Below are 23,041 nucleotides of genomic sequence, written 5' to 3' on the forward strand. Positions count from 1 at the left end.
CATGTATGATAAGATTTTAAGAGTTTTTGGTGGGATCGTACGATTCTATGATCCTGATCGATTTTACGTAAGATCACGATTCTACAAACTATGGATAGGACAATGAGACTCCAATTGACCACTTTTATTTATTTAGAAAAAAAAACATTTTCCTAATTGCTAGAAGATTCGCGTGTGTGGCAACGTGAACATTTTCCTAACGGTACCGGTTTATTAAGCGAGTCCCGCGAGACAACATAATCGTCTTAGATAATGTCTAACGCCGTCTGCTCTCAACTGCAAGCAAGAGGAAGTGCCACTTCACTGTCGCTAGGGTTTCATCTCTGCTCCTCTTGATTGGTATACTGCGCGTTCACGATCCTTAATCTCCTTCAATTCTCTTCTTTATGTTCCCAGACGATTCAAGGATTTACTTTTGTTTTTGTATGATTCTCATTCAAATTTCCGCTCTTAATATTGCTTAGAAGATTCCATTCGATCACAGGTAAGGTCTTTCTGTCCTCGGACTGATGGCAGCTTTGCAGCCATTTAAATACGGAGTGGTCGGAGTGCGTAGTTTGCCTCTGTTCGAAGGTCTCCGTGTTGCCCCAACCGACGGCTACGCCTCTTCATGCATTGGAACACCAGGGTTGGTGCTAAAAAGTAGGAGATTTTCTGGGCTTGTCGTCAAGTCAGCTACAGTTATCTCTCCGAAGGTATAAGAAACTAAAAGCATGCTTTGCTAGGATAGTTGTCGAGCTTACTAGCTTGTGTTTATATTTTTCTGTGGAAACTAGGACATATTATTGGGTCATGGGTGGCAGATGGAAAGAAAACCTGTACGTTGGATTGTGATCGACTTTTCCTTTTGTTTGCCTACTCACAGACCCCAACATTGTGAGATCTAATAGTCATCTGGCTCCTTTAAAAGGTTTGCTAAAAAAATGCTATTCGGGTGGTCTGGCTGGACAGCTTAAGAATACCAGATGTACTGTTTCTGCTTCTGGGATTAATATGCTTAATTAGTGTGCTTGGACAGGGCTGCTTCAGATAAAATTTGAGTATCTCCTTCATAGATGGATATTTGTGTTCCAGATTTCTTTATTGGTGTTTTTTTTTTTTTTTTTGCATGCATTGCATTTTATTATGGGATTATTCTGTTACAGATTATCCACATATTTGAGAGTTAAATTGTGTTAATACCTTTATCATGCTCTTATTTACTTCAGCTTGAGTTGTGCGTTATTCTACCTTTTGGTTAGATACCCAATATTTCATTTGCCTCTCATGATCCATTAATGGGTATATGACTTTTAGATGTTGTGTTAATTATGTAGATTACAGATTAGCTTCCATATAGTTCAACACCATATAGTCGTTTACAATGGAAATAAATTGTATTAATTCCTTTGTCATTCTCCTGATAGTTTTAACTTAAATTATCAATGCCTTCGTCATTCTCTGGATACTTTAAATTTGACTTCCATCTTATTCAACTTGTATTTATGATTCTTGATAAGGCATGATATGCTTCTCATGGTCCATTCTGGATAACAATTTTTGGCCTGTGTATTGCTTGGTCCTTGCTGATTTATGCCTTTTAAATTGTTATCAAAATGTATCTAGAGGCACTCTACTGTGAAAAATTTTATTTGATTCTCATTATGGTTTTTGCAGTACTCATCTATCAAGCCTGTGGGTGATAGAGTCCTAGTTAAGATCAAGTCTTCAGAAGAGCAAACCAGTGGAGGAATACTGCTGCCTACTACTGCTCAGACAAAACCTCAAAGTGGTGAGGTTGTTGCTGTTGGAGAAGGTAGAACAATTGGGAAAATTGAAATAAAAATTGGAGTTGAGGTATTCCTTCTCTTGATTTTTTTTATGGTAATTTAATTTGGACCAGTGGTAGACTATTGTGGCTTCTGAACAATATATACAACAACAACAATAACAACTAAGCTTTTTCCCGGTGGATCGGTTGTATGAATCCTTTTACGCCATTGAGCTCTATCTCCTATTATATCATCTATATTTAAATAAATTTTATCTTGTTTTATTGTTACTAACCAAGTCTTTTTTGGTCTTTCTCGTTTGATATGTATGTTTATCATAGTTTTGCATCGCCTAATTGGCACATTTATTGGTCGTCTAAGTACATGTCCGTACCATCTTAAACGTGTCTCTTAGAGTTTTTCCTCAATAGATGCAACTTTGGCTTTCTCTCTAATGCTCTTATTTCTTATTTTGTCCATCCTCGTATGTCCACACATCCACCTTAATATCCTCATCTCTGCAACTCTCATCTTCTGCTCATGTGCTCGAGTCATAGCCCAACATTCAGCTCCATATAACATAGCAGGTTTAACTGTAGTTTTATCGAATTTACCTTTAAGTTTAAGAGATACTTTACAGTCACATAAAACACTCGACGCTCCCCTCCATTTTACTCATCTTGCTTGTATTCTATGTAAGACATCTCTTTCAATCCCTCCATCATTTTGCAAAAATGATCCTAAATATTTAAATCTCTCGGTTCCGGGCAACTGATCCTCTCCTATCTTAACAATTGTTTCATTACTTTTAATATTGCTAAATTTAAATTCCATATTTTCTGTCTTTAATCTACTAAGCTTAAAACCTTTTTGTTCTAATGTTTCCTTCCAAGATTAGAGTTTAGCATTTACTCCTTCACGTGTCTCATCTACCAAAATAATATCATCTGCAAACAACATGCACCACGGTGTTGTGTCTTGAATATGCGCAGTGAGTTCGTCCATAATTAGTGTAAAAAGATAGGGACTTAGAGCTGATCCTTGATGCAACCCTATCTTTATTGGAAATGCTTCAGTTACTCCGTTTGAAGTCTTTACTCTATTCGTTATATCCTCATACATATCCTTAATTAGTTCAATATATGTTACGCTAACACCTCTCTTTTTTAAAATTCTTCATATAATTTTTCTTGGGACTCTATCATAAGATTTTTCTAAGTCAATGAATACCATGTATAGATCTTGTTTTTGCTCCCCATATTTTTCAATTAATTGTCTAATAAAATGTATAACTTCTATTGTTGACCTTACAGGCATGAACCTAAATTGATTTTCTGTCACTGTGGTCTCCTTTCTTAATTTTTTTTCTATTACTTTTTTCCAAAGTTTTATAGTATAACTCATTAGTTTAATATCCCTATAGTTTGCACAATTTTGTATGTCTCCCTTGTTTTTATATAAGAGAACTAGAGTATTTATCCTCCATTGATCAGACATTTTTTCGTTTTCAATATCATGTTAAATAATTTTGTAAGTTATTCGATACCTTATTTCCCTAAGCACTTCCATATCTCTATCGGAATATCATCTGGTCCAACGGTTTTTTCATTGTGTATCTCATTTAAAGTTTATTTTACTTCTGAAGTTTGAATTGTACGATAAAAATTAAAATTTCTATGCTCATTTGACCTACTTAAATTACCTAAGTTAAGTTGGTCACCTAAACCTTCATTAAAAAATTGATGAAAATACCTCTTCCACCGCTCTTTTATTTCTTCATCGTTTACTAATACCCTATTACATTCATTTTTAATACATTTTATTTGGCTAAGATCTCTTGTTTTCCTTTTTCTCACTTTAGCTATTCTATAAATGTCTTTTTCCCCTTCTTTTGTATCTAATTTTTAATATAATCGTTCAAAAGTTTCATTTTTTGCTTCACTCACTACTTTCTTAACTTCTTTCTTGGCTATTGTATATTTTTTTAAGTTTTCCACATTCTTACAAATATATAATACTTTATAAGCTATTCGTTTTTCCTTCACTTTCTCTTGTACTTTCTCATTCCACCATCAAGATTCTTTACTTAGTGGTGCATGTCCTTTTGACTCACCGAGTACACTCTTAGCTATTATTTTCAACCTTGATACCATCTTATCTCATGTTGTATCAGAGTCATCGTATATTTCACCTAATGCTTGTACTTCTACCTTCTCCTTAAATATATTTTGCTTCCCATCATTTAACTTCCACCACTTAATTATAGGAATTGTATATATTTTCTTTCTATTAATACTATGTTTGAGACGTATATCCAACACTACTACCCTATATTGGGTAAAGCTTTATCCAGGGATGACTTTGCAATCTTTACAAATCTTTCTATCATTCTTCCTAATCATAAGAAAATCAATTTGCGATTTATTATTCCCACTTTTGAATGCGATTAAGTGTTCTTCTCTTTTCTTAAAAAACGTATTAGTTAATATAAGGTCATATGTTATCGCAAAATCTAATATAGTTTTCCCTTCCTCATTCCTCGTTCCAAACCCATAACTTCCATGTACTCTCTCATATTCTTCATTTTTCACTCCGACATGTTTATTTAGATCACCTCCTATTAAAATCATTTCATTTGGTGGAATATTTTGTAATATTTCATCTAAGGGTTATAATTCTATCTTCTTTTCTAACTACTCCTACAACTTTATCCTTTAACAAACTATCGACAATAATACCCACTCCATCTATAAGAAAAGTAATTTATTCTAAGCATTGTCTTTACATTCTACTGGAAATTTGGTACTTCATTGAGATTTCTGTCATCAATTTGAATGAGTGATGCTTCAATTTCTTTAGCTTTGATGTTTTCAGTTAATCAATATCTACCCTTTGTACAATTTTAAACCGGATGTTTAATGAAGGAAATTATGAATCCTTAACTGGGGAATGATTTTAGTATCAATCTTAAGTTCAACTTAATCTTTTATATTTTCACTTTACCAATAATTTCCATTTTGGATGATTCTAGATCCCATGTTTAATTAGAGAAACAAAGGATTGTTGATTGGAGAAGATGAAACTATGTAACTGCGTTATCCAAATATTCATTTCTTGCTTAGAGCCGTTCCATTGTTGGGGCAATAATAGTTTAAGGTAGTTTAATTCTTAGACCTGAGCCTGTGACCTAGCTGTTCTACTCGTTAAACAGTGTCCACCAAAAATTTATCTTGAGACATCATCGGTTGCTCAAGTTTGATTATATGCAGTATCTGGTTGTAGAATGGTAAGCAGCTCTTCAACTCCACATGCTAGAATAGAACTTTAATTCGATGTTTCTATTACCTAGTTTTTTGAGAAATGAATGTGCTTTATTGTTTTTGGACTGGCTATTGTGTCTTGATCCTACCAGTTTTGTTCCTTATTTGACAATATGGATTATCTGGTTGTAGGTTGGTAAACAAGTTGTCTACTCAAAGTATGCTGGAACAGAACTTGAATTCAATGGATCTAATCATCTTTTGCTGAAAGAAGATGACCTCATTGGTATTCTTGAAACGGATGATATCAAGGGCCTAGAACCGCTCAATGATCGAGTTCTAATCAAGGTATGTTTGAGGCGTGTTGTTCATTTAGTTGTCTATTTTTTCCGGTTTCTTTGCTAATTTGTATGATTCAAATAGCTGATCAAGCAACTTAATATTAATTAAAAACATGCATGAAGATTCTTTGCTTAAATAGTGATTTAAAAATAAGGAAAGCATGATGCATGAAGATTGTTTGCTTAACAATCATGCCATTTTACGTTTTAATTCTGAATCTAAATTTCATAAAACATTCCCTGTTAAAATTTACATATACCTTCATGGAGGGATTGATATATAGCCTACCTTTTACATCACTAGGGGAAGAGCAACCAAACTTTAAGGTAGGGTTTTCGAATCGTGTACCTTTTACTTGCTGCAAACAAGCCAAGCTGAGCTAAGCTTTGGGTGTTTAAGCTTATGTGATAAGGTAACCGAGGCAAGCCGAGCTTAAAATGAATTAAGCCATTGAGATGATTGTCCAAGTTTGGTTTGGCTTTTTTTTTTTTTGAGTTTGAACTTGGTTCTGGCTTGGCTTGAACTTGGTTTGTTTAGATGTTATCGAACTCTCAATTCGAACTTGTTTGATTGCTTGAAACTTTTACTTGTTTGATTGATTATTAAACTTGATAATTCAAACTAGTTTGTTCATTTTAAAAGTTTTTTTTGTTTATTTAGTATGTTGATAAAAGTTTTATTAATGAATATGGTTTGTCGAATATTGTTCACGAACGTTGTTCACGAATGTTAACATCAGTTCATTTACAACCCTACCTTTTACTGACACATAACATATAGAATTAAATTTTTTATCTTAGGAAAATGTTGAAATTCATCACAATGGATTGATGTGTTATCGCAAGCATATGGTCGTCGTCAAGTAATACAATTTTTATAAGTCGATCCCACGAGCACTGAAGATCAAATGCTAATCAATTTTGCACTTTGAATTTAACTAGACAAAATCGATAATTGTTTGTATTGGGTTTTCAATGAAGACGTGAAAAAAATAAAAGAAAGATAACTAAGGAAGTCCTTAGTTTAGAAAATATTCTAGGTGGTTGGTTTCATTGTAATGGTGAATGTTGTGCAATGAATTCGCTCATTCCTAGTTCTCCACTTGTATGTTTGTAGGACAGTCTAAATTACTACCAAATATCACCTTGCAATGGTGTATCAGAGTACTTCCCTGCTAGTAACCAAGTATGCCATCAAGTGAAGAAGTAACTTAGAGAGTCCGGGTTTTCAGTAGAGAACCTCCTATCACAAGGCCTCCCCGGGTGTACGTCTCTAGATTACATAGGTCACTTACGTAGCATATGGTTAGGAAAAGCCCATTAGATCAAATGATAGACTTATCCATACATAAAATTATTCTCCTTTGGGAGGTTATGTTTCATATAAAAGGGTAGTTACCTTAAATATTCAACGTTAAACAAGTATCCTAAGGTCATGTCGAGCTATATCGGAGCGTACACTTAAAAGAGACAACAATTTATGCATCAATTTAATGAAAATTTAGGTTCACACCCCGACATAGACACACAACAATGTATCTAACTCAGAAATTAAATCTACGCATACAGAAAGATAAATTCATGTTCATAAGGAAAGCCTGCTTGTTAGTATTTCATCAAACAAAACAAGTGTCATACAAGCTTCATCAAACAAGAAAATTGACAATTCAATAGAGTTTACAACATCCACACATTACAATTACTTCCTACGTCCTAGAATAATAGAAATCTACTCCATAATTAGAAGAACTACAATCCAAGAATTCAAATATATAAGAATTTCAAGAACCCTAAGGAAGGGAAGGAAAAAAGTTATCCTTGATGTCAAGTGAAGCCCTTGGATGCAGATCTTAGAGTGTATCCAAGATCTTGGAGTGTCGATGAGAATGGAGCAGTAGGGCGGCCTTGGATTGCCCATTTGACCTAGATGGTCCCTTCTCGCATTGGATCCTCCTCCCTAGCAAGAGGATGCCTTTAATAGAAGTAAGGGCACGGGGTGGCTGTACCTTGGAATACGGCCAAATCACCCTAGCTTCCTAGCCGTGCCATTTGGCACGGCTAGAGCCAACTTGTCTCTGGCAAAATGGCTTGGCCATGGCATTTGGCACGGCCTAAGCTGTGTCTGGCTTCTTGGTCGTGCCTTATGGCACGGCCAGAGTGAAGTTGGTTCTATCTACATAACTTGGCCGTGCCATTTGGCACGGCCAGAACATGAGCTGCTCTGTTTTGCCTTCTGGATCGTGCCATTTGGCACAGCCAGATCTTTAAACATGCGATTCTAGACGCATGGTCGTGCCTCAAGGCACAACCCGAGCTAAGTCTGCTATGGAAAAAGGCATGGACAGTCTCCTGGCCGTGCTATTTGGCATGACCCCTTCAAAAATTGGTTGGAACAAGAGGCACGGTCGTGCCTCTAGGCACGACCACCCTTTGTTTGCTGCTACTTGGATGCAACCCCTGAGACACGGCTGTGCCTTTGAGGCACGGTTAGGGGCACATCCGTATAAAATCTCACGGTCAAGTCTGAAGCAAAGTTGTAGAGGTCGAAGTTATATTCACTTTGATACTTGGAACGACCCATAACTCCAACCGAACGAAAAGTTATGGCCGTTTTACTTTGCGTCCGCGCAGCAGTCTGAAATCTGGCATGCTAGTGCTTGAAGGCACAACCGTGCCTTTTGGCCATGTGATTTTGCCCTGAAACTCCCCATGGCCATGTTCCTCATCAAGTCATGGTTATGTGGGTAAAATTTGAGCACATTTTAACTTTGTTTAGACTCCTATTTGCTCCAAGGAACACGGCAACGTTGCTGGACATGATTGCTTGTTTTCTCTTCCGGAGTTGCTCTAAAGTGTATTCTTCATTTGTTTTCGCTCCGAAAGGCATCCTTTTCATCCCAAAGTCCATCCATGAGGGAGACATGGCCATGCCCTAGGGCATGGTTAGGTCTTAGTCTTTTTCAAATAATCTTCTTTTGCGTGCTTTGAATCCTTTGCCGCTCCAAAATGCTCCTTAAAATGAAAATAAACACCGAATAGATCTTTGGACGCAAAGTAATAATTTTAGTGAACTACGATAGAAAATGGTGCAAAACACATAGATCATATACATGAAATATAAGTAGATGTGCGACAAATAATACAAAATAACATATATAATCTACGCACATCATGGATGTCCTCAATTTGATGTCTATGGCTAAATAATATGATTAATTCTAGATCTTGGTTCTAAGTTCTAGTTAACAATATTTACCTTGGTTCGATAGCATCCTCTTGCAAAAAGTAGGGTAAGGTTGTGTACAATGAATCCTCCCCGGGACTCCGCATGGCGGGAGTTTCGTTCACCGGGCTGTCATTTTTTGTTTCTCGATTGTTGTTGCTAATATTTATCTTGGCGCTTTTAGCATTTTATTAATTATGTATGTAGGTTCTAATTAATAACATGCCTTGGTCTTGTTATAATTTGATAGATTTCATTCATGTGTAATAATTTCACTGTTATTTTCTTTGCTAAAGCTTACGAAATTTTCAATGTTTCCTAAAAAGAATGACCTGCTACAATCAAACTACAGCGTTGATCTATTTCCTTTCTGTAGGTGGCAGAAGCAGAGGAGAAGACTGCTGGTGGGTTACTGCTGACTCAGGCTACAAAGGAGAAGCCTTCAGTGGGGACGGTGCGATATCCAATCTTAGGAAACAGAACTTGATGCTCAAGTTTTTTACATTGATTATCGACTGATTTAGCCAGAATGTCGAAGTCTCAAGTGATCCTCATTGAACAGGTGATCGCAGTTGGCCCTGGCAATAGGGATCCTGATGGCAATTGGTCCCCAGTGAAACTTGCAGTCGGGAGCACCATCATGTACTCAAAGTACGCCGGAAGCGAGTTCAAGAGCAGCGATGGCGCAGAATTCATCGTTCTGAGAGCATCTGATGTCATGGCAATCCTCTCTTCTTAGTCAAGTCTTGGGCCTGCTCATGTTATTGGATCGATTTCGTGAGTACATCGAAGCACATTTATTTTACTTTTAGGCTATCTTGTTCTGATCAGCATGTCAAATTTTGTAGACATTTTATGTTGTTTTCTGTGATAAAATAAATTATTTTTCAAGCAACATTTATTGTGCCTTCTTTCTGTTTGAGAAGGGAGACCAAATGGAACTGGCATGAAGCTATCCAAATAACTTGCTGCACTAGACATTCTTGTTAAACTTCTGATTGATTCTGCTATCGGTAGTGTAATGCACAAGGTCGAGCTTATCGAGTTGCTAAGAAGCCAAGCATATTATTAACATGATAAGAACATATCAAATTGCGATAGTGACCCATAACTAAAATAGATCCCGTCGAACCAGTAATTTCCATCTATCAAATCATTGGTTCCGAACGGATCTATTGTAGAGTTGATTCTATGCAACTGTTGTTCTTATATTCCTTATTTTTAAGGGGAAAAAGAAACTTTGTTCGTTCCAGAATGGATGATAACAGCAGCAATTTAAATAAGGCATAAAAAATCTCAGCTCTCTAATGACTTGTCGATGCATCGAACTGAACAGCTCACTGATAAACACCAATTTAATAATTGGATGTCAAATTTCACAATCTAGTAAACAGGATTAACTCGATCCATCCAAAACAATGAAATCTAGACTGGACTACATCTTCTGCTGCTTTATTTCAATGATGATAAAATCTGAAAACTGTAACACAAACGATTAATCTTCTCTAGTCACGGAATTGTTGCATAAAAGCTTCATGGAATGCGTGGAGCCTGGAGATGATGCCTGGGATCTTCTCCTCTTGGGGCAGGATGGTGCATCTGATGTGCCACGTTCCAGGTACCTTAATTTCCACCGTCGAAATCAATAACAAACTTAGTATTACAAACTTAGTATTAAGTTAACTAGGGCCCCTTGCAAACTTTCACACACACTAAGCATTTGCTCGCACCTGCCCGAAGCCTGATCCGGGAACGACTACAATGCCTGTGGCGTCGAGAAGGCGTCGAGCATAGAACACGTCGGGGGCTGAATTGATAACCTTGGCGGCTTCAATTGCCTTTTGAGGTAAATGTAGGCGAGGGAAGAGGTACATTGCACCCTCAGCCTTGTTGCATGTTACGCCTTCTAGCCCGTTGAATGCATCTTCCAGAGCCTGTATTATAAACCAACAAAGACGGACACAAAATCTCGAAAGCAAAGACGTGATGATTATGCTATGGTGATATACCTTTGCTCGTCTTGCTAAAGATGAAAGAATCCCTTGTTTCTCTGCATTGAACGATTCATATGATTCGTCCCCGATCTGAAGGTGGTTCACCCACCCAAGTTATCGTTAGAATGGTAACCAGATAGCTGGCTGATAATTAGACATTAATATTCACCTTTGGTGGATTCATGACGAGACTCACGAGAATTTGGCCAGAGATGTTAGAGAAGCAAAGGTTTACGGTTGCCACCTTGCGGATTTGTTCTTTCACCTCGTCGCTGAAGCCAGTTACTTCCATGTACCCTCCTCTCTTACCGCATTCTCCGTAGTAACCTGATGAAGAGGAAAGAAATAGCATCTAGGAGTTGAAAATTTTCATCAGGAAAGGAAATCAGCAAACCTTTAGAAACCGACTGAATCGATACTAAAAGAAGATCTGCATCTTCGTACCCCATAGACCTTGCAATCTTCTTGAAAGAGTTGAATTTCTTATCATCCACATATACATTGTCCTGGTATACCTACAACAATTTAATGCAATATGGACAGGGAATGAGTATATCTTGTCTAAGTTTATAACCCAAAAAAAAAAAAAAAAGGATTCAGTGAAGGAGAGAATTTATCACATAGCCATTCACCTCGTCTGCCAGAAGAACCAATCCCTCACTCTTACAAAAATCAACTATTTGCTTCTGGTTTTCTTTTGCAAGAACCTGGTGAAAAGAAAAAGATCTTCCATCCAACAACTTGATTGCAAGGTCGAAACAAAAATACTACCAAAAAAGAAGACAAACCTGCCCAGTGGGGTTGCCTGGATTGATCACAACTAACGCCCTCACTGTGATGCCCTTCGATCGAGCTTCATCTAGTTGTTTCTTAAGCTCTGCAATCTCCAATCCCCATCCAGTTGATTCATCCAGGTAATATGGAACCTAGCCACCAGAGTTGTACCATTTAGCTCCTTAACGCCAATAAACTAGATGTCTTGTTACGCTTTAACTGTCGTATGAAATATCATATAGAGACTGCGACGCTTAATGTTCCTACCAAGGTACAAGAAAGAAGAGCTAACTTAAATACACATATGAATAAATGAATATACAAGAGAGCCGCCATGAAGAAAAATGGAGGCAGAGTACAACGGATATTGAGGAATGGGGCAGAGTATGCCATCTTTCTCAGATCTTATTAGCAACTGCATAATAATGTGCACCTGAAGTAAAAGATAACAATCACTCATCAGCATGATCAGCAATTTGTCTGATATGTCTCATAAATAAAGCTAAAGTAACTAAATACTGCAGGAGTTGCTCCGTCTGTTAGGAAAATATCATCTGGATTGGCAGGAAAACCATCACGAGAAGCAATTCCAGCAGCAACTGCATCTCGTAAGCCTTTGACACCCTGTAAAATCACAGAAATTAAGTTTTATTAGGATTAAATGGAGATGAGAAATATTTTCACAATCAATAAAAGCATGTTCTTGCCAAACTATCACTGTAAGCTCCAGTAGTCCTTCCAGGAATCACATCCAGAATATGCCGAGCTCTTGCTATTGCATCACCACTGCATATAATGTATTACTGCATCAGTAAGGTGAGAAGAAAAGGCACCACAAAATTTTAAAGAGCCCTTCTTAAATTGCATCAATCATGTATTGGCAATCGAGGGATTTGCCAGTATATGTTGTTCAATCAAGGTTACTTAGAAAAAGAAGAAATATAGCATCTTTAGTATTCATTGGCCAAGTAAGGCTAGGAAAAAGTCAACTAAAAGTTTGAAATCTCATGAAATTCTGAGACTACTGAGACAATTGTTCCAGCGGTGATAGATTCTCTGTCCAGTTACTTTTATATTAATGGCTATTGGCCACATCAACTAATAAAATTGGTTCAGAAAAAAAAATGTATTCCATGCCAAAGAGCAAAGAGCAATGGCAAAGACAAACATCTATACCGTTTAATGAAAACTTAATTGCATGAACAGTTCGAATACTAATAAGAAACCCTTAGAATATGGAACATGACTTTTTAATATTGCCATAGGAATATCACAAAAAAAAAAAAGAAATTGGTGCATCACAGTATTGTTAAAATTATTTAATTCAACAGAAGTGCATAAAGAGTCACTGCTCAATTGTACCTGAACAAAGCACGAGTTTCACTTTTGTCCAAAAGAGGTGGATGATCACACAGGACAAGAACCTAAATAGGACATTAAGTATAAGTGGGAAACTAAATTGCATATCGCTAGTAGAAACAGTTATATACCCACCTCGCGGAAAAAAGTGATAGCCTTTTGACCAAGAGACTGGGGATTCCCAACATTAAAGTAAAGTATCTGCCAATAAGAATCCAGAATTTCAATGAATTTTTGGGAGAAAAAGCTAATCTGAGCTAAAAGAAAACCAAAATGAGAAATGCTCTATAAACATCAGCTATCGTATTACATTAAAAGTAAAACTTGCTGTGCCCTAAAATCTGCAAAAGAGAACAAAAAAAAACAAAAAAACAAACCTCATTGAATGGATGAAACCCGGGCTTGTTTTGTAACTCATGCTGTAATCGCTGTATTGAGTTTGAAAAAAAAAATGGTATTTAGGTGATATGATTACTGAAAATCAACAGAAGGTCAATTATCTTCCACACTATTAAACAAAAGTTCATTGAATGCAATAGTAAAAATGTCATAGCATAAACATATTCAAACCGCCAAAACATGGTTAACCACAAGAGGAATGTGGACTATGGTAATTCATTTTTTTTTCAAATATAAAAGGCATGCATTTTTGCTACAAATATGCCAATACTGGAAAACAACTCACATGCTATCATATACCTTAGATGGTATTTACAGACCTATAAGGGGATAATCCTTAGATGTTGTACATTTTATCAACAATCTTCAATCAGTAAATATTGGCTCAGCATACAAGTTCACCAAAATTTAGGAATCACTGACTATTAGAAAAGTCCATCAGGCAGATCAAAGGTTATCAGAATGTCAATATGTGATCTACTCGTTCATTTGAGCAAAATGCAACAACAACCAAAAGTGACCTGCTCGAATGGGTTGGAGGCAGACTACTGTCTTACTGTTGAAATCCAAAGGATGTTGGAGGAAGGTAGGCTCTCCCTTGGGGCCTTTTTTCCTCTTTCGTTTGTTTGGATAGAAGAGTATTTGGACACTGGTAGGAAACAAGTGGATATGCAGAATTTCATCATTGATGTGTTGGATTTAATTTAGCCGACGCCACCTGATGGGATAAGGCTTGGTTTTTGTTGTTGTATGTGTTGGATTTAATCTTCTATTAGGTGGGCTTACATGTATTTTGTCATATGGATTATGTTGTTAAGATACCGACCCGTTAAGTGATATAACTCTGGTTTATTGGGTTTTGAGTTATTGAATATGGGTTAGATGTATAGAACTCTTTAATCTGATTCGTTATCATTGATGGTTTGATAACGGATGCAGGTCCTCTATATATTGGATTGGTCCTCGTTGGATTAGAGCTTCTTGACAGAACTCCTCGTTTCCCATGGAAGACCTTTCCTCCTTCCACAGGATCTTGAGATCTCGAGGTGGATGACGCTTTACAACAAATGGCTCTTCCGCTGCAATCAAGTTCCATTGTTGTTATTTCTGAATTTGTTTATTATGTCATGCTTGCGATGTTACTAGATCTTTGTGCTTAGAGTTGTTTTCTCAATTTAGAATTCTCTTTCAGTTTGTAAAATTCATGAGGCTTAGGAATAACAATTTATAACATGTGGTATCAGAGCCTCGTTGTTTCATTGTATGCTATGTCAATAAAGTTAAGGTTTTTCGTTGATCTATTGTTTTCATGTTAGATTAAGTTTTACTAGCATTTGATCATCAAAAATCCTATAAATGAAATCCTAGGATAGGTTTGTTTTCCAAGTCTTTTCGTGAAGAACACGAAGAACAGTGGTGAATTGTCGCCGTCTTCGGGAAGAACCGTCACAATTTGATCTGTTTAGGGCAAACTCGTGATAGGGCAATCGATTGTCAAGCCTAAATTAGCGAAAATAATCGATGGGGATCGATTGGCTGGTTTAATCAGTTGACATCAATCGATTGCTTCATTCTGCAATCGATTGGTATGACATGACGAACATGGGATCGATTTAAATTTACTACCTGGTTCGACCGCGGCCACCAATCAATTGGTGATTTTCACCAATCGATTGATGGTCTTGAGGTTGGATACAGTAGGGATTTGAATCGATATACCCAATCGATTAAAGTTGCCAATCAATTGGTGATTTACACCAATCGATTGCTAATTTTGAAATCGAGCACAAAATCGATCAAATCGATCGATTAAAGTAACCAGTTGATTGCTAATACTGAAATTGAGCACAAAAGGTTCTGGGATCGATTGACAAATCGATTAGTGACAATTAATTGATTGTCATGCTATAACAATCAATCGATACTTGTGTTGTCGAATACAGAACCTTCTATAATCGACTAGCGGGATTGGTTGGTGATACCAATCTATTGGCGCACACCATCAATCAATTGATGGTGCAGAAGTGGCATGCAATAGGCTTTCAAATCAATTGAGGTAACCGATTGGTTGATTCCAATCGATTGTTGTATGGTATTAATTGATTATAAGCCTAATTCTATGCAATTAAGTATGATGAAATATCATGTGCTACTAAGTTGAACTATTATGTCGGTCTAAAGAAAGACACCTTAGGTAGGTTTAATACATTTTGTATAAATAAATGTATATCTATGCTAAAAATAATTGGCCTGAAGGAGAATTACTTTTATATTAGATATATGTTCAAGGTAACATACAACTAAGGAACAAAATTTTTTTATTTAGATCATACACAAAATATGTTGGTCCAAAGGAAGAAATATTGGGTGGGTGATTAAGGTTGTTGTGAGATATGGACCAATATATAACTCATATAAAGTGTGCATAATTGGTCGATCCAAAGGAAGACACATTATGTGGCAACTAAACTTTGAGTTATATTAGAAAGTACCACTAACAAATTGCATTTTAGTCCAAAGAGTAAAATACAATATTGTGTTTGGTATCTCATAAGAAACCCACTTATATGCTTTTATTTGCATAATCTTATGTTTTACTATCTTACTTATATTTATTCTTGGCTTTAATTAAATTGTGAGCAGTGTTTTCTCTTTTTTAATTTGGTGCAATCAGTAACTGTCAATATTAATAACATCTCCACATTAACTGGATCGAACTTTGTTGAATGAAAAGAGTACGTAATCGTAGTCTTGGGTTGCATGGACTTAGGCTATGCATTGAGATATGATCGCCCCGCACCCTTGACTAGTGCTAGTACTATAGAGCATAGGGTTGAATTTGAAAAGTGGGAGTGATCAAATCGCATGAGCCTAAGTATCATGAGACTCTCTATTCTGACACCAATTAAAGGCTCAATTACTGAAGGGAAAGATGCTAGGAGTTTTCTCAGCCAACTTGCACACCATCTCGTGATAAATAAAAAGGTCGAGACTACTACACTTCTTTCGAAGTTAGTGTCTATGCAGTATAATGACAAAGGAAATATCAAAGAGTACATAATGAAAATGTCCAATATTATCATTAGTCTAAATGCACTAAAACTCGAAATGTCTGAGAGTATATTAGTGCATTTCGTTGATGTCTCTGCTTGTATGGTTTAATACTTTTAAGATCTTGTATATACTCAAAAGCAAAATTGGACATTGAATGAACTTATAGTTCAGCGCATGCAAGAGGAGGTGAGACTAAGACGTGAGAGAGTGCTCACCTAGCATCTAGTTCTCAAGGTTCAAGCAAAAAGTGAAAAAGGATCAACAACAAAGGAAAGGGAAAATGAACTGCGGATTCTGGGGTTGTGGCAATAAGGAGCATAAGAAATAAGATAAGGAGACCACTTGTTTCTTTTGCAAGAAGAAAGGTTATATGAAGAAAAACGATCCCAAATACGCCAACTGGCGTGTAAAGAAAGGTAAAATTCTCAATCTTGTTAGTTCGGAAGTCAATTTAGCTATGGTATCCACTAAGACTTGGTGGATAGATTCCGATGCTACTACTCACATAAGTGTCACTGTGCAGGATTGTCTAGTCGTCTTCCCCTAGATATATCTATACGGAGAATAGAAAGAAAGCTAAAGTAGAGTCTATGAAATTTTTAGGCTTTATTTAGGAACTGATATATTTTTGGATTTAAAAAATACATTTATTGTATCGTCTTTAAGATTGAATTTAATTTCAATTTATTCTTTGGACAAATCAATTATTCTTGTTCAGTTAAAAATGAAATTTTCAATATTTTCTTTAATTCAGTATTGGTTGATAAGCCGTATAAATTAAACACCTTAACTCCTACAGTTAAAAACGTAATTATATATAGTATAGGTACGAAATGCAAATTGACCGACGAAAATTCATCTATGTTGTGGCATAGACGTTTAGGACATATATTCAAACAACACCTACAAAGATTAATGTCACATGGAATTCTCGATTCCTTTGACATGTCAAACTTTGATATCTTCATAGAGTGTGTTAAAGGAATACCACTAACAGGAGATTAGACATTGTAGTGATGTTTTAGAGTTAATACATACACATATTTATGGATCATTCCCTAAAATATCATGGAATGGACACATATGTTATTAGATTCATAGACAATTACTCTTGATTCGGCTATTTGTACCTTATTAAGTCGCGACAGTAACTAAAATTCCATACGAGATGTGAACAGATAGAAAGTCTAACATTAGACATTTACATATCCAGGGTTGTCCAGCTTAATCTAGGTCTTATAGGCCTAATGAAAAGAAACTGAATTTAAGAACTGTTAGGTGTAATTTTATAGGTTACTCTGAGAAGTCAAGGGGGTATAAATTTTTATGATCCCTTTAATAGATTCTTCTTCGAAACGAGAAATGTCAAATTCATTGAGGACAGTGGGAGCACTAAGGTTAGGATCATATCTTTTGAGGAAAATGTAAGCAATCCTCCTGTGGTCACTGCTAGTGCAATCAGTAACGGTATGATTACTATACCGCACATTATGGATATTGCATATCCAGTAGGAGTAGTGAATCAAAATATTCCCGTGTCATCTCAGCACAATTGGAGGTCCTTCCACTTAAAGTGAGATATTGCCTTGTATTGATGAGCAAATACCTGAATCACCTCAAGCACAAGTGTCTTTAAGGCGATCCACTAGGGATAGGAGATCCACGATTTCTCATGATTGTGTTTATATCCAAGAGCATGAGTTTGACAATAGGGTTGGAAAGTGATCTTGCATCTTTTCAAGAAGTCGAACATGCTCTAACCGTAAAAGGTGGATTAACGCTATGCAAGAAGAGTTGAAGTCTATAACAGATAATGACGTTTGAGAACTTGTCGAATTGCCTGAAGGTACGAAACATGTTGGTTGTAAATGTATATTTAAAACTAAGGGGATTCAAAGGGTAATGTCGAAAAATCTAAGGCTCATCTTGTTGCCAAGGGATTCACTCAGAAGGAAGACAATGATTACAAGAAGACTTTCTCGCCTGTGTTGACGAGAGATTCCCTTGGAGTAATCATGACACTTGTAACTCATTTTGATTTATATCTACACTAGATAGACGTAAAGATTGTATTCATCAATGGTAACATTGAGGAGTCTATATATATGGTGCAATCGGAGAATTTTGAGTCAAAGCACCTAATATGTAAATTAAAGAAGTCCATTTATGGTTCGAAACAGACATCCCATCCATAGTACCAAAAATTTGATCAAATGGTCATCTATATCAAGTTAGGAGCAAGTTTCTTATACTTGTCCTATATGTAGATGATATTTTACTTGCAAACAATAATAAGGGTATACTGTATGAAGCTAAGTTATTTCTATCTGATATTTTTGAAATAAAAGATCTTGGTGGATACAAATGTGATTGTTCAAGAGGCATTCTTGGACTTTCACATAAGACGTATATTAAAAAGGTGTTTATAAAGTATGACATGCAAAACTTTGCACCTGGTGACACACTTGTGTCCAGAAGTGAAAGATTCAGTTTACAACAATGTCTATGGCTTGAACTTGAAATAAAGAAGATGGAACAATTCCTTTATGTGTCACCCATGGAAAGTCTCATGTATGCACAAGTTTGCACGCGTCTAGATATAGTATTCATAGTAGGGATGTTAGGCAGATATGTAAGTAACCTAGGAACGTCACACTGAAAAGTTGTGAAAAGAGTGATGCGGTATTTGCAAAGCACTAAAGGACACATACTCGTGTACCGAAGGTTAGATCATTTGGAGATGATTGAATATTCACACTTCGATTTTGTTGGATGCTTGGATAGCAAGAGGTCCACTTTAGGCAATATTTTTAGGCTTATTGGAGGGGTTATATCTTAAAAGAGCATCAAGTAGATGTTAGTAGTCACTTCTAATGTGGAGGTAGAGTTAATAGCATGCTACAAAGCAACCAATCACGAGATTTGGCTGCAGAACTTCGTCGTAGTGTTGTAGATCGTTGATGGCATTGACAGTCCATTGAGGATCAATTGTGATAATAAAGTACAATCGCAGTTAGTCAAAGCGAAAACACATCGACATCAAGTTTCTAATAGAGTCGTCAGGTAATAATAGAGCACGTCAATAAAAATTCTATGTGTAAGTACCTCGGGTTGATTTTGATGTGATCAACCAAGTCAAGTTAGGCTCTGCGTTATTTGATGTCTTTGTCTAAGTGCGTTGAGACTTAAGAACACAATAAGTCGAGCGGAAGACGCGGCGGACGAGAAGAATGATACGGAAAGAGTGTCGACGGGCTCGGTACATCCGAGGAACGAGAAGCTGTGGAAGAGTACACCGATGGACGATAAGGACGTGTGCGGCGCTTCCAAGGGACGAGAAGCTGGGAGGAAGTCTGCTCTAGGAGAAGACCGAAATTAGGTTCGGGTGAGCTCAACTCTAGATAGTCGAAGAATCACCCAAGCGATGGGAACAGTTGGACAAGTCAACACGACGTTGACCTATATGGGTGTCCGAACCACATTGGGCCAGCATAGGCGCCCCGTCGAGATGTTGTTGCGAGGATGATGTTCGGAGTCCATGTTAGCACCAATCTAGGTGCCCGGACTGGTCCAGGCGCCCGGGCAAGGATAAAATATTATCATCAAGTTGTTGAAAAGCCGTTGCAAAGCAGATAAGGTGCACTGCTAGGGCACCTGGATCTTCTCCAGGCGTCCGGAGTTGCCACGTCAGTCAATGGACAAATTCAACCAGTAGGCTATAAATGGAGCCCTAGTCCTAAGAATTTAAAACAACACTTGTACTTCATTTTCGTAATCGTGTTTTTAGTTGTTTGTGCTTTCAACGCTTGTAAGAGTCTTCTCCGCCTACATCGAAGGAGAATCTTGGTAAGCTTCCACCGTCTTGGATTAACAACTTCCCTGGTTGCAAATCAAGTAAATTCCTTGTGTCTCTTACTTTCTTTTTATGATTTTATTTCTAATTAACTAACACGTGTTCATTGCTAAGTCAGAAGCAATAGAAGTTTTTATTTTAATTACATGGCTATTCACCACCCTCTAGCCTGCCTTAACGGGACCAACACTATGTTTGCAGATCTACTCACTAAGGGCTTGGTGCCTAAGGTGTTTTATGCGCATGTTGTGGATATGAGAGTCCTTGGAAGATGTATTGATCTAGTAGGAGTCTATATTTATTTTATTTCTCTATATTATTTATAAAAACAAACATATTGTTTTGATTATTGTACGTATATAAAGCTCAAAACATTCATGGGATTTTATTTGTTTGTTTGACATCATGATTTACTACTGCTATTTAGCATATGATGTTTGTAAATATGACATAGATTACATTTGGAATAATAAAGTTTATATCATGATTTGTTGTTGTAGTTTAGTATAAAGAATTAGCAAATATGATAAAACCCTTTTGGGTCGCCTTTGGACCAGTTGGAAATCGACATATATTGATCAAATTTTATGTAATTTCCATACTACACATCCACATCTTAATCTATGTTATTAATGACATTGATATTATGATTACTATTGGGGCTTATTATGGTCATATATAGTAAGTATGACTTCTTTAGTTATATATCAATGAAGTTAATGGATCAGATGGTTTATAGGGTATTTTGTACCCATAAAGTCAAGCATTATTGTTGACGTCAACTAAAGTTAAATTTGTGTGTTGTATACAAATCACATGTAGCCTAAGTGGGAGATTGTTCAATTTAATCTTCTATTAGGTGGACTTACATGTGTTTTGTCATGCAGATTATGCAACCCATTAAGTTATCTAACTCCGATTTATTGGGTTTCCGGTTATTAGATGTGGGCTAGATGTGTAGAACTCTCCGTTATCATTGACGGGTTGATAATGGATGCGGATCTTTGATATATTGGATTGGTCCCGGATTATGACTTCTTGATAGAACTCCTCGTTTTCCATTGACGAGAGTTTTTTTTGGCGCCATCACCCTAGTTCCTTCGGAAAACCTTTCCTCTTTCCACAGGATCTCAAGACCTCGAGGTGGACGGCGTTTTACGATAATGGCTCTTCCACTGCAATCAGGTTCCATTGTCATTATTTTTGTATTTGTTTATTATGTGATGCTTGCGATGTTATTAGATCATTGTGCTTAGGGTTGGTTTCTCTATTTAGAATTCTCTTTCAGTTTGTAGAATTCATGAGGCTTAGGGATAACAACTTCTACCATGATGTCCATCATGTTGGACATCAGTTGACCATTCATCTTATGTCCTATATTAATGTTGTTAGGTTATTGTGCTTTCCTATTTTCACAGAGTATTGCCAAAATGATGATTTTTAATGTTGTTGATGTCCATTAGCTAGGTGGTTTGTCGACCTCTCATATTATAACCCATATTAAGAATTGTGTCAGTTTGTTGCGTGCTGGTGTTTTTGTGTATTGCATCATAGTGAGCAGAGATTACTATTTGTGGTTCGAACATGACTCTTACTATGGACAGCCTTCAAGCCACATGTTGCCTAACCATAGGTAGAGTGCGAACAGGGAAAAGCCGCCTCACCATCAAGTAACCAAGTTAATTACTTGACACAAATCTAAGATGGGATAAAGCATATAAAACTCTAGCTTAGGTATGATATTACTCATTCTACAAAAGTGGGAACAAACTACAGATTAACGATTAACCAGAATAGAAGTACCTGGGAATGGCTAACAATTTCGCCTAGGACCGCATACTCACACCCCAAAACCTGGAGTAGAAAAAGAAGGAAATAAATAACATAAAAAAGACAAAAAAAAATAAATAAATAGCATTCATGTTGCCTCTTCTCCTTTACCACTAATTCAAGTTTCTAACAGCCTGAAGGCCAAGGATGGAGGCGCATTGGAAGGATTGGGCTCGATTGACCCCACAAAAATCTAACAACATAATAATTTAACAAAGGAAAGGAAGGAAAAACATTTTGGCCCATTTTACATTCACAAATAGCACCATTTATCAACAGGTCATGTTGATCTCAATTACATTTTGTCTATTGTATTTTCACAATAGAAAATACTATTGGTTCCTGAACAGACATAAGCAACCTAAGATATCGAGTGAGTGTGACTCTAGCCGCCAAACGCAAAGAAATGAATCTTGTGAGTGGTGGAGAACGAATCATCAAACAGTACAATATCGATCAGATAAAATGAAAGTCGAGAGTTTTATAGCAACGATATGTCTCGCGCTTAACAAGAAGGCCTCTTTACCAAGCTAGAAGGCGTGGCAACGAAGGCATTTATAACAAACAAAGTGATGGAAGATCCGACCTTCGGGTTAATAGATTCAACGGTGACAGCAGGAGCTGCTGAATCCATGGCGTCGGAGTCGATGACAGCGGCGGGGGACGAGTAAGGCCGGGAAGCAGAAGGCATAGAGCGAGAGGAGGCGTGCGAGGAGCCAAACAGCCGTCTTTTCGCCCTCTATGTAGCGAGCCTCTTCTTTTGGATGGACCGGCTCTCGTAAACCTCGTTGAAGATAAAGCCGTCGATTGGGTTAGACCTGGGGTATTAATTCGTCCCACCAAACCAAACAATTTAAATGAATTGAATTGTAATTTTATTAATTTATTTAAAAAAATGAATCTAAACAAATTAGCTCAGGCAAGTTACAGGTCCGAGCGGACCATTTAGTGACCAGTTCGAATTGACTCGCGGATTGAAAATAAAATATAATTCAAAATTTAAAAAACTCAAGCTTCCTAATTGCCATCCAAATTTATAATTTTTATTTATTTTTTATATTTTAATGAGTTGATGAGCTGACTCATCAAACCCATAATCTATCATGGGCCGATCTGCCTTTTTAAGATGGTAAAAAATACTATGGTAATTCTTGTGTATTGAGATTAGGGATAATAATTTTTTTCGAATTTAATAAAAGATTA

The 23,041-nt window shown here is 36.7% G+C and overlaps 2 protein-coding genes across 3 annotated transcripts; one reads left to right on the forward strand and one right to left on the reverse strand.

The window, feature by feature from the left end:
* Positions 1 to 242: 242 nt before the first annotated feature.
* Positions 243 to 9,566, forward strand: LOC121975184 (20 kDa chaperonin, chloroplastic-like). Its single transcript, XM_042526648.1, has 6 exons — positions 243 to 339; positions 485 to 695; positions 1,657 to 1,836; positions 5,204 to 5,359; positions 8,952 to 9,029; positions 9,138 to 9,566. Exons 2-6 carry the CDS (start codon positions 510 to 512, stop codon positions 9,312 to 9,314), a joined length of 777 nt encoding a protein of 258 aa, XP_042382582.1. The 5' UTR covers positions 243 to 339; positions 485 to 509; the 3' UTR covers positions 9,315 to 9,566.
* Positions 9,567 to 9,916: 350 nt separating this feature from the next.
* Positions 9,917 to 22,633, reverse strand: LOC121975185 (alanine aminotransferase 2-like). 2 transcript variants are annotated; one of them, XM_042526650.1, is made up of 15 exons: positions 22,425 to 22,632; positions 21,812 to 21,862; positions 13,080 to 13,130; positions 12,838 to 12,903; positions 12,706 to 12,767; positions 12,051 to 12,129; positions 11,863 to 11,967; positions 11,666 to 11,776; positions 11,358 to 11,495; positions 11,202 to 11,276; positions 10,964 to 11,084; positions 10,739 to 10,896; positions 10,585 to 10,659; positions 10,306 to 10,509; positions 9,917 to 10,197 (listed from the first exon to the last, which is right to left on the reverse strand). In XM_042526650.1, the coding sequence occupies exons 1-15, from the start codon at positions 22,527 to 22,529 to the stop codon at positions 10,081 to 10,083; spliced, it is 1,518 nt and encodes a 505-aa protein (XP_042382584.1). In that variant the 5' UTR covers positions 22,530 to 22,632; the 3' UTR covers positions 9,917 to 10,080. The 2 variants fall into 2 exon arrangements, with proteins under 2 accessions (XP_042382584.1, XP_042382583.1); XM_042526649.1 differs by having other exon boundaries at positions 10,306 to 10,659; positions 22,425 to 22,633.
* Positions 22,634 to 23,041: the final 408 nt, after the last annotated feature.

The sequence above is a fragment of the Zingiber officinale genome, chromosome 4B, assembly GCF_018446385.1.
Source record: "Zingiber officinale cultivar Zhangliang chromosome 4B, Zo_v1.1, whole genome shotgun sequence".
Lineage (NCBI taxonomy): Eukaryota > Viridiplantae > Streptophyta > Magnoliopsida > Zingiberales > Zingiberaceae > Zingiber > Zingiber officinale.

Bases quoted from the DNA above. Each gene is read 5' to 3' on its own strand.
- LOC121975184 (XM_042526648.1), top strand. From the start codon at position 510: ATGGCAGCTTTGCAGCCATTTAAATACGGAGTGGTCGGAGTGCGTAGT. The intron at 696-1,656 runs GTATAAGAAACT...TGGTTTTTGCAG, and splicing joins CTACAGTTATCTCTCCGAAG to TACTCATCTATCAAGCCTGT. The intron at 5,360-8,951 runs GTATGTTTGAGG...TCCTTTCTGTAG, and splicing joins ATGATCGAGTTCTAATCAAG to GTGGCAGAAGCAGAGGAGAA.
- LOC121975185 (XM_042526649.1), bottom strand. From the start codon at position 22,529: ATGCCTTCTGCTTCCCGGCCTTACTCGTCCCCCGCCGCTGTCATCGAC. The intron at 12,130-12,705 runs GTACAATTGAGC...CATTATATGCAG, and splicing joins GAAACTCGTGCTTTGTTCAG to TGGTGATGCAATAGCAAGAG. The intron at 11,277-11,357 runs GTTTGTCTTCTT...TCTTTTCACCAG, and splicing joins CAGGCAACCCCACTGGGCAG to GTTCTTGCAAAAGAAAACCA.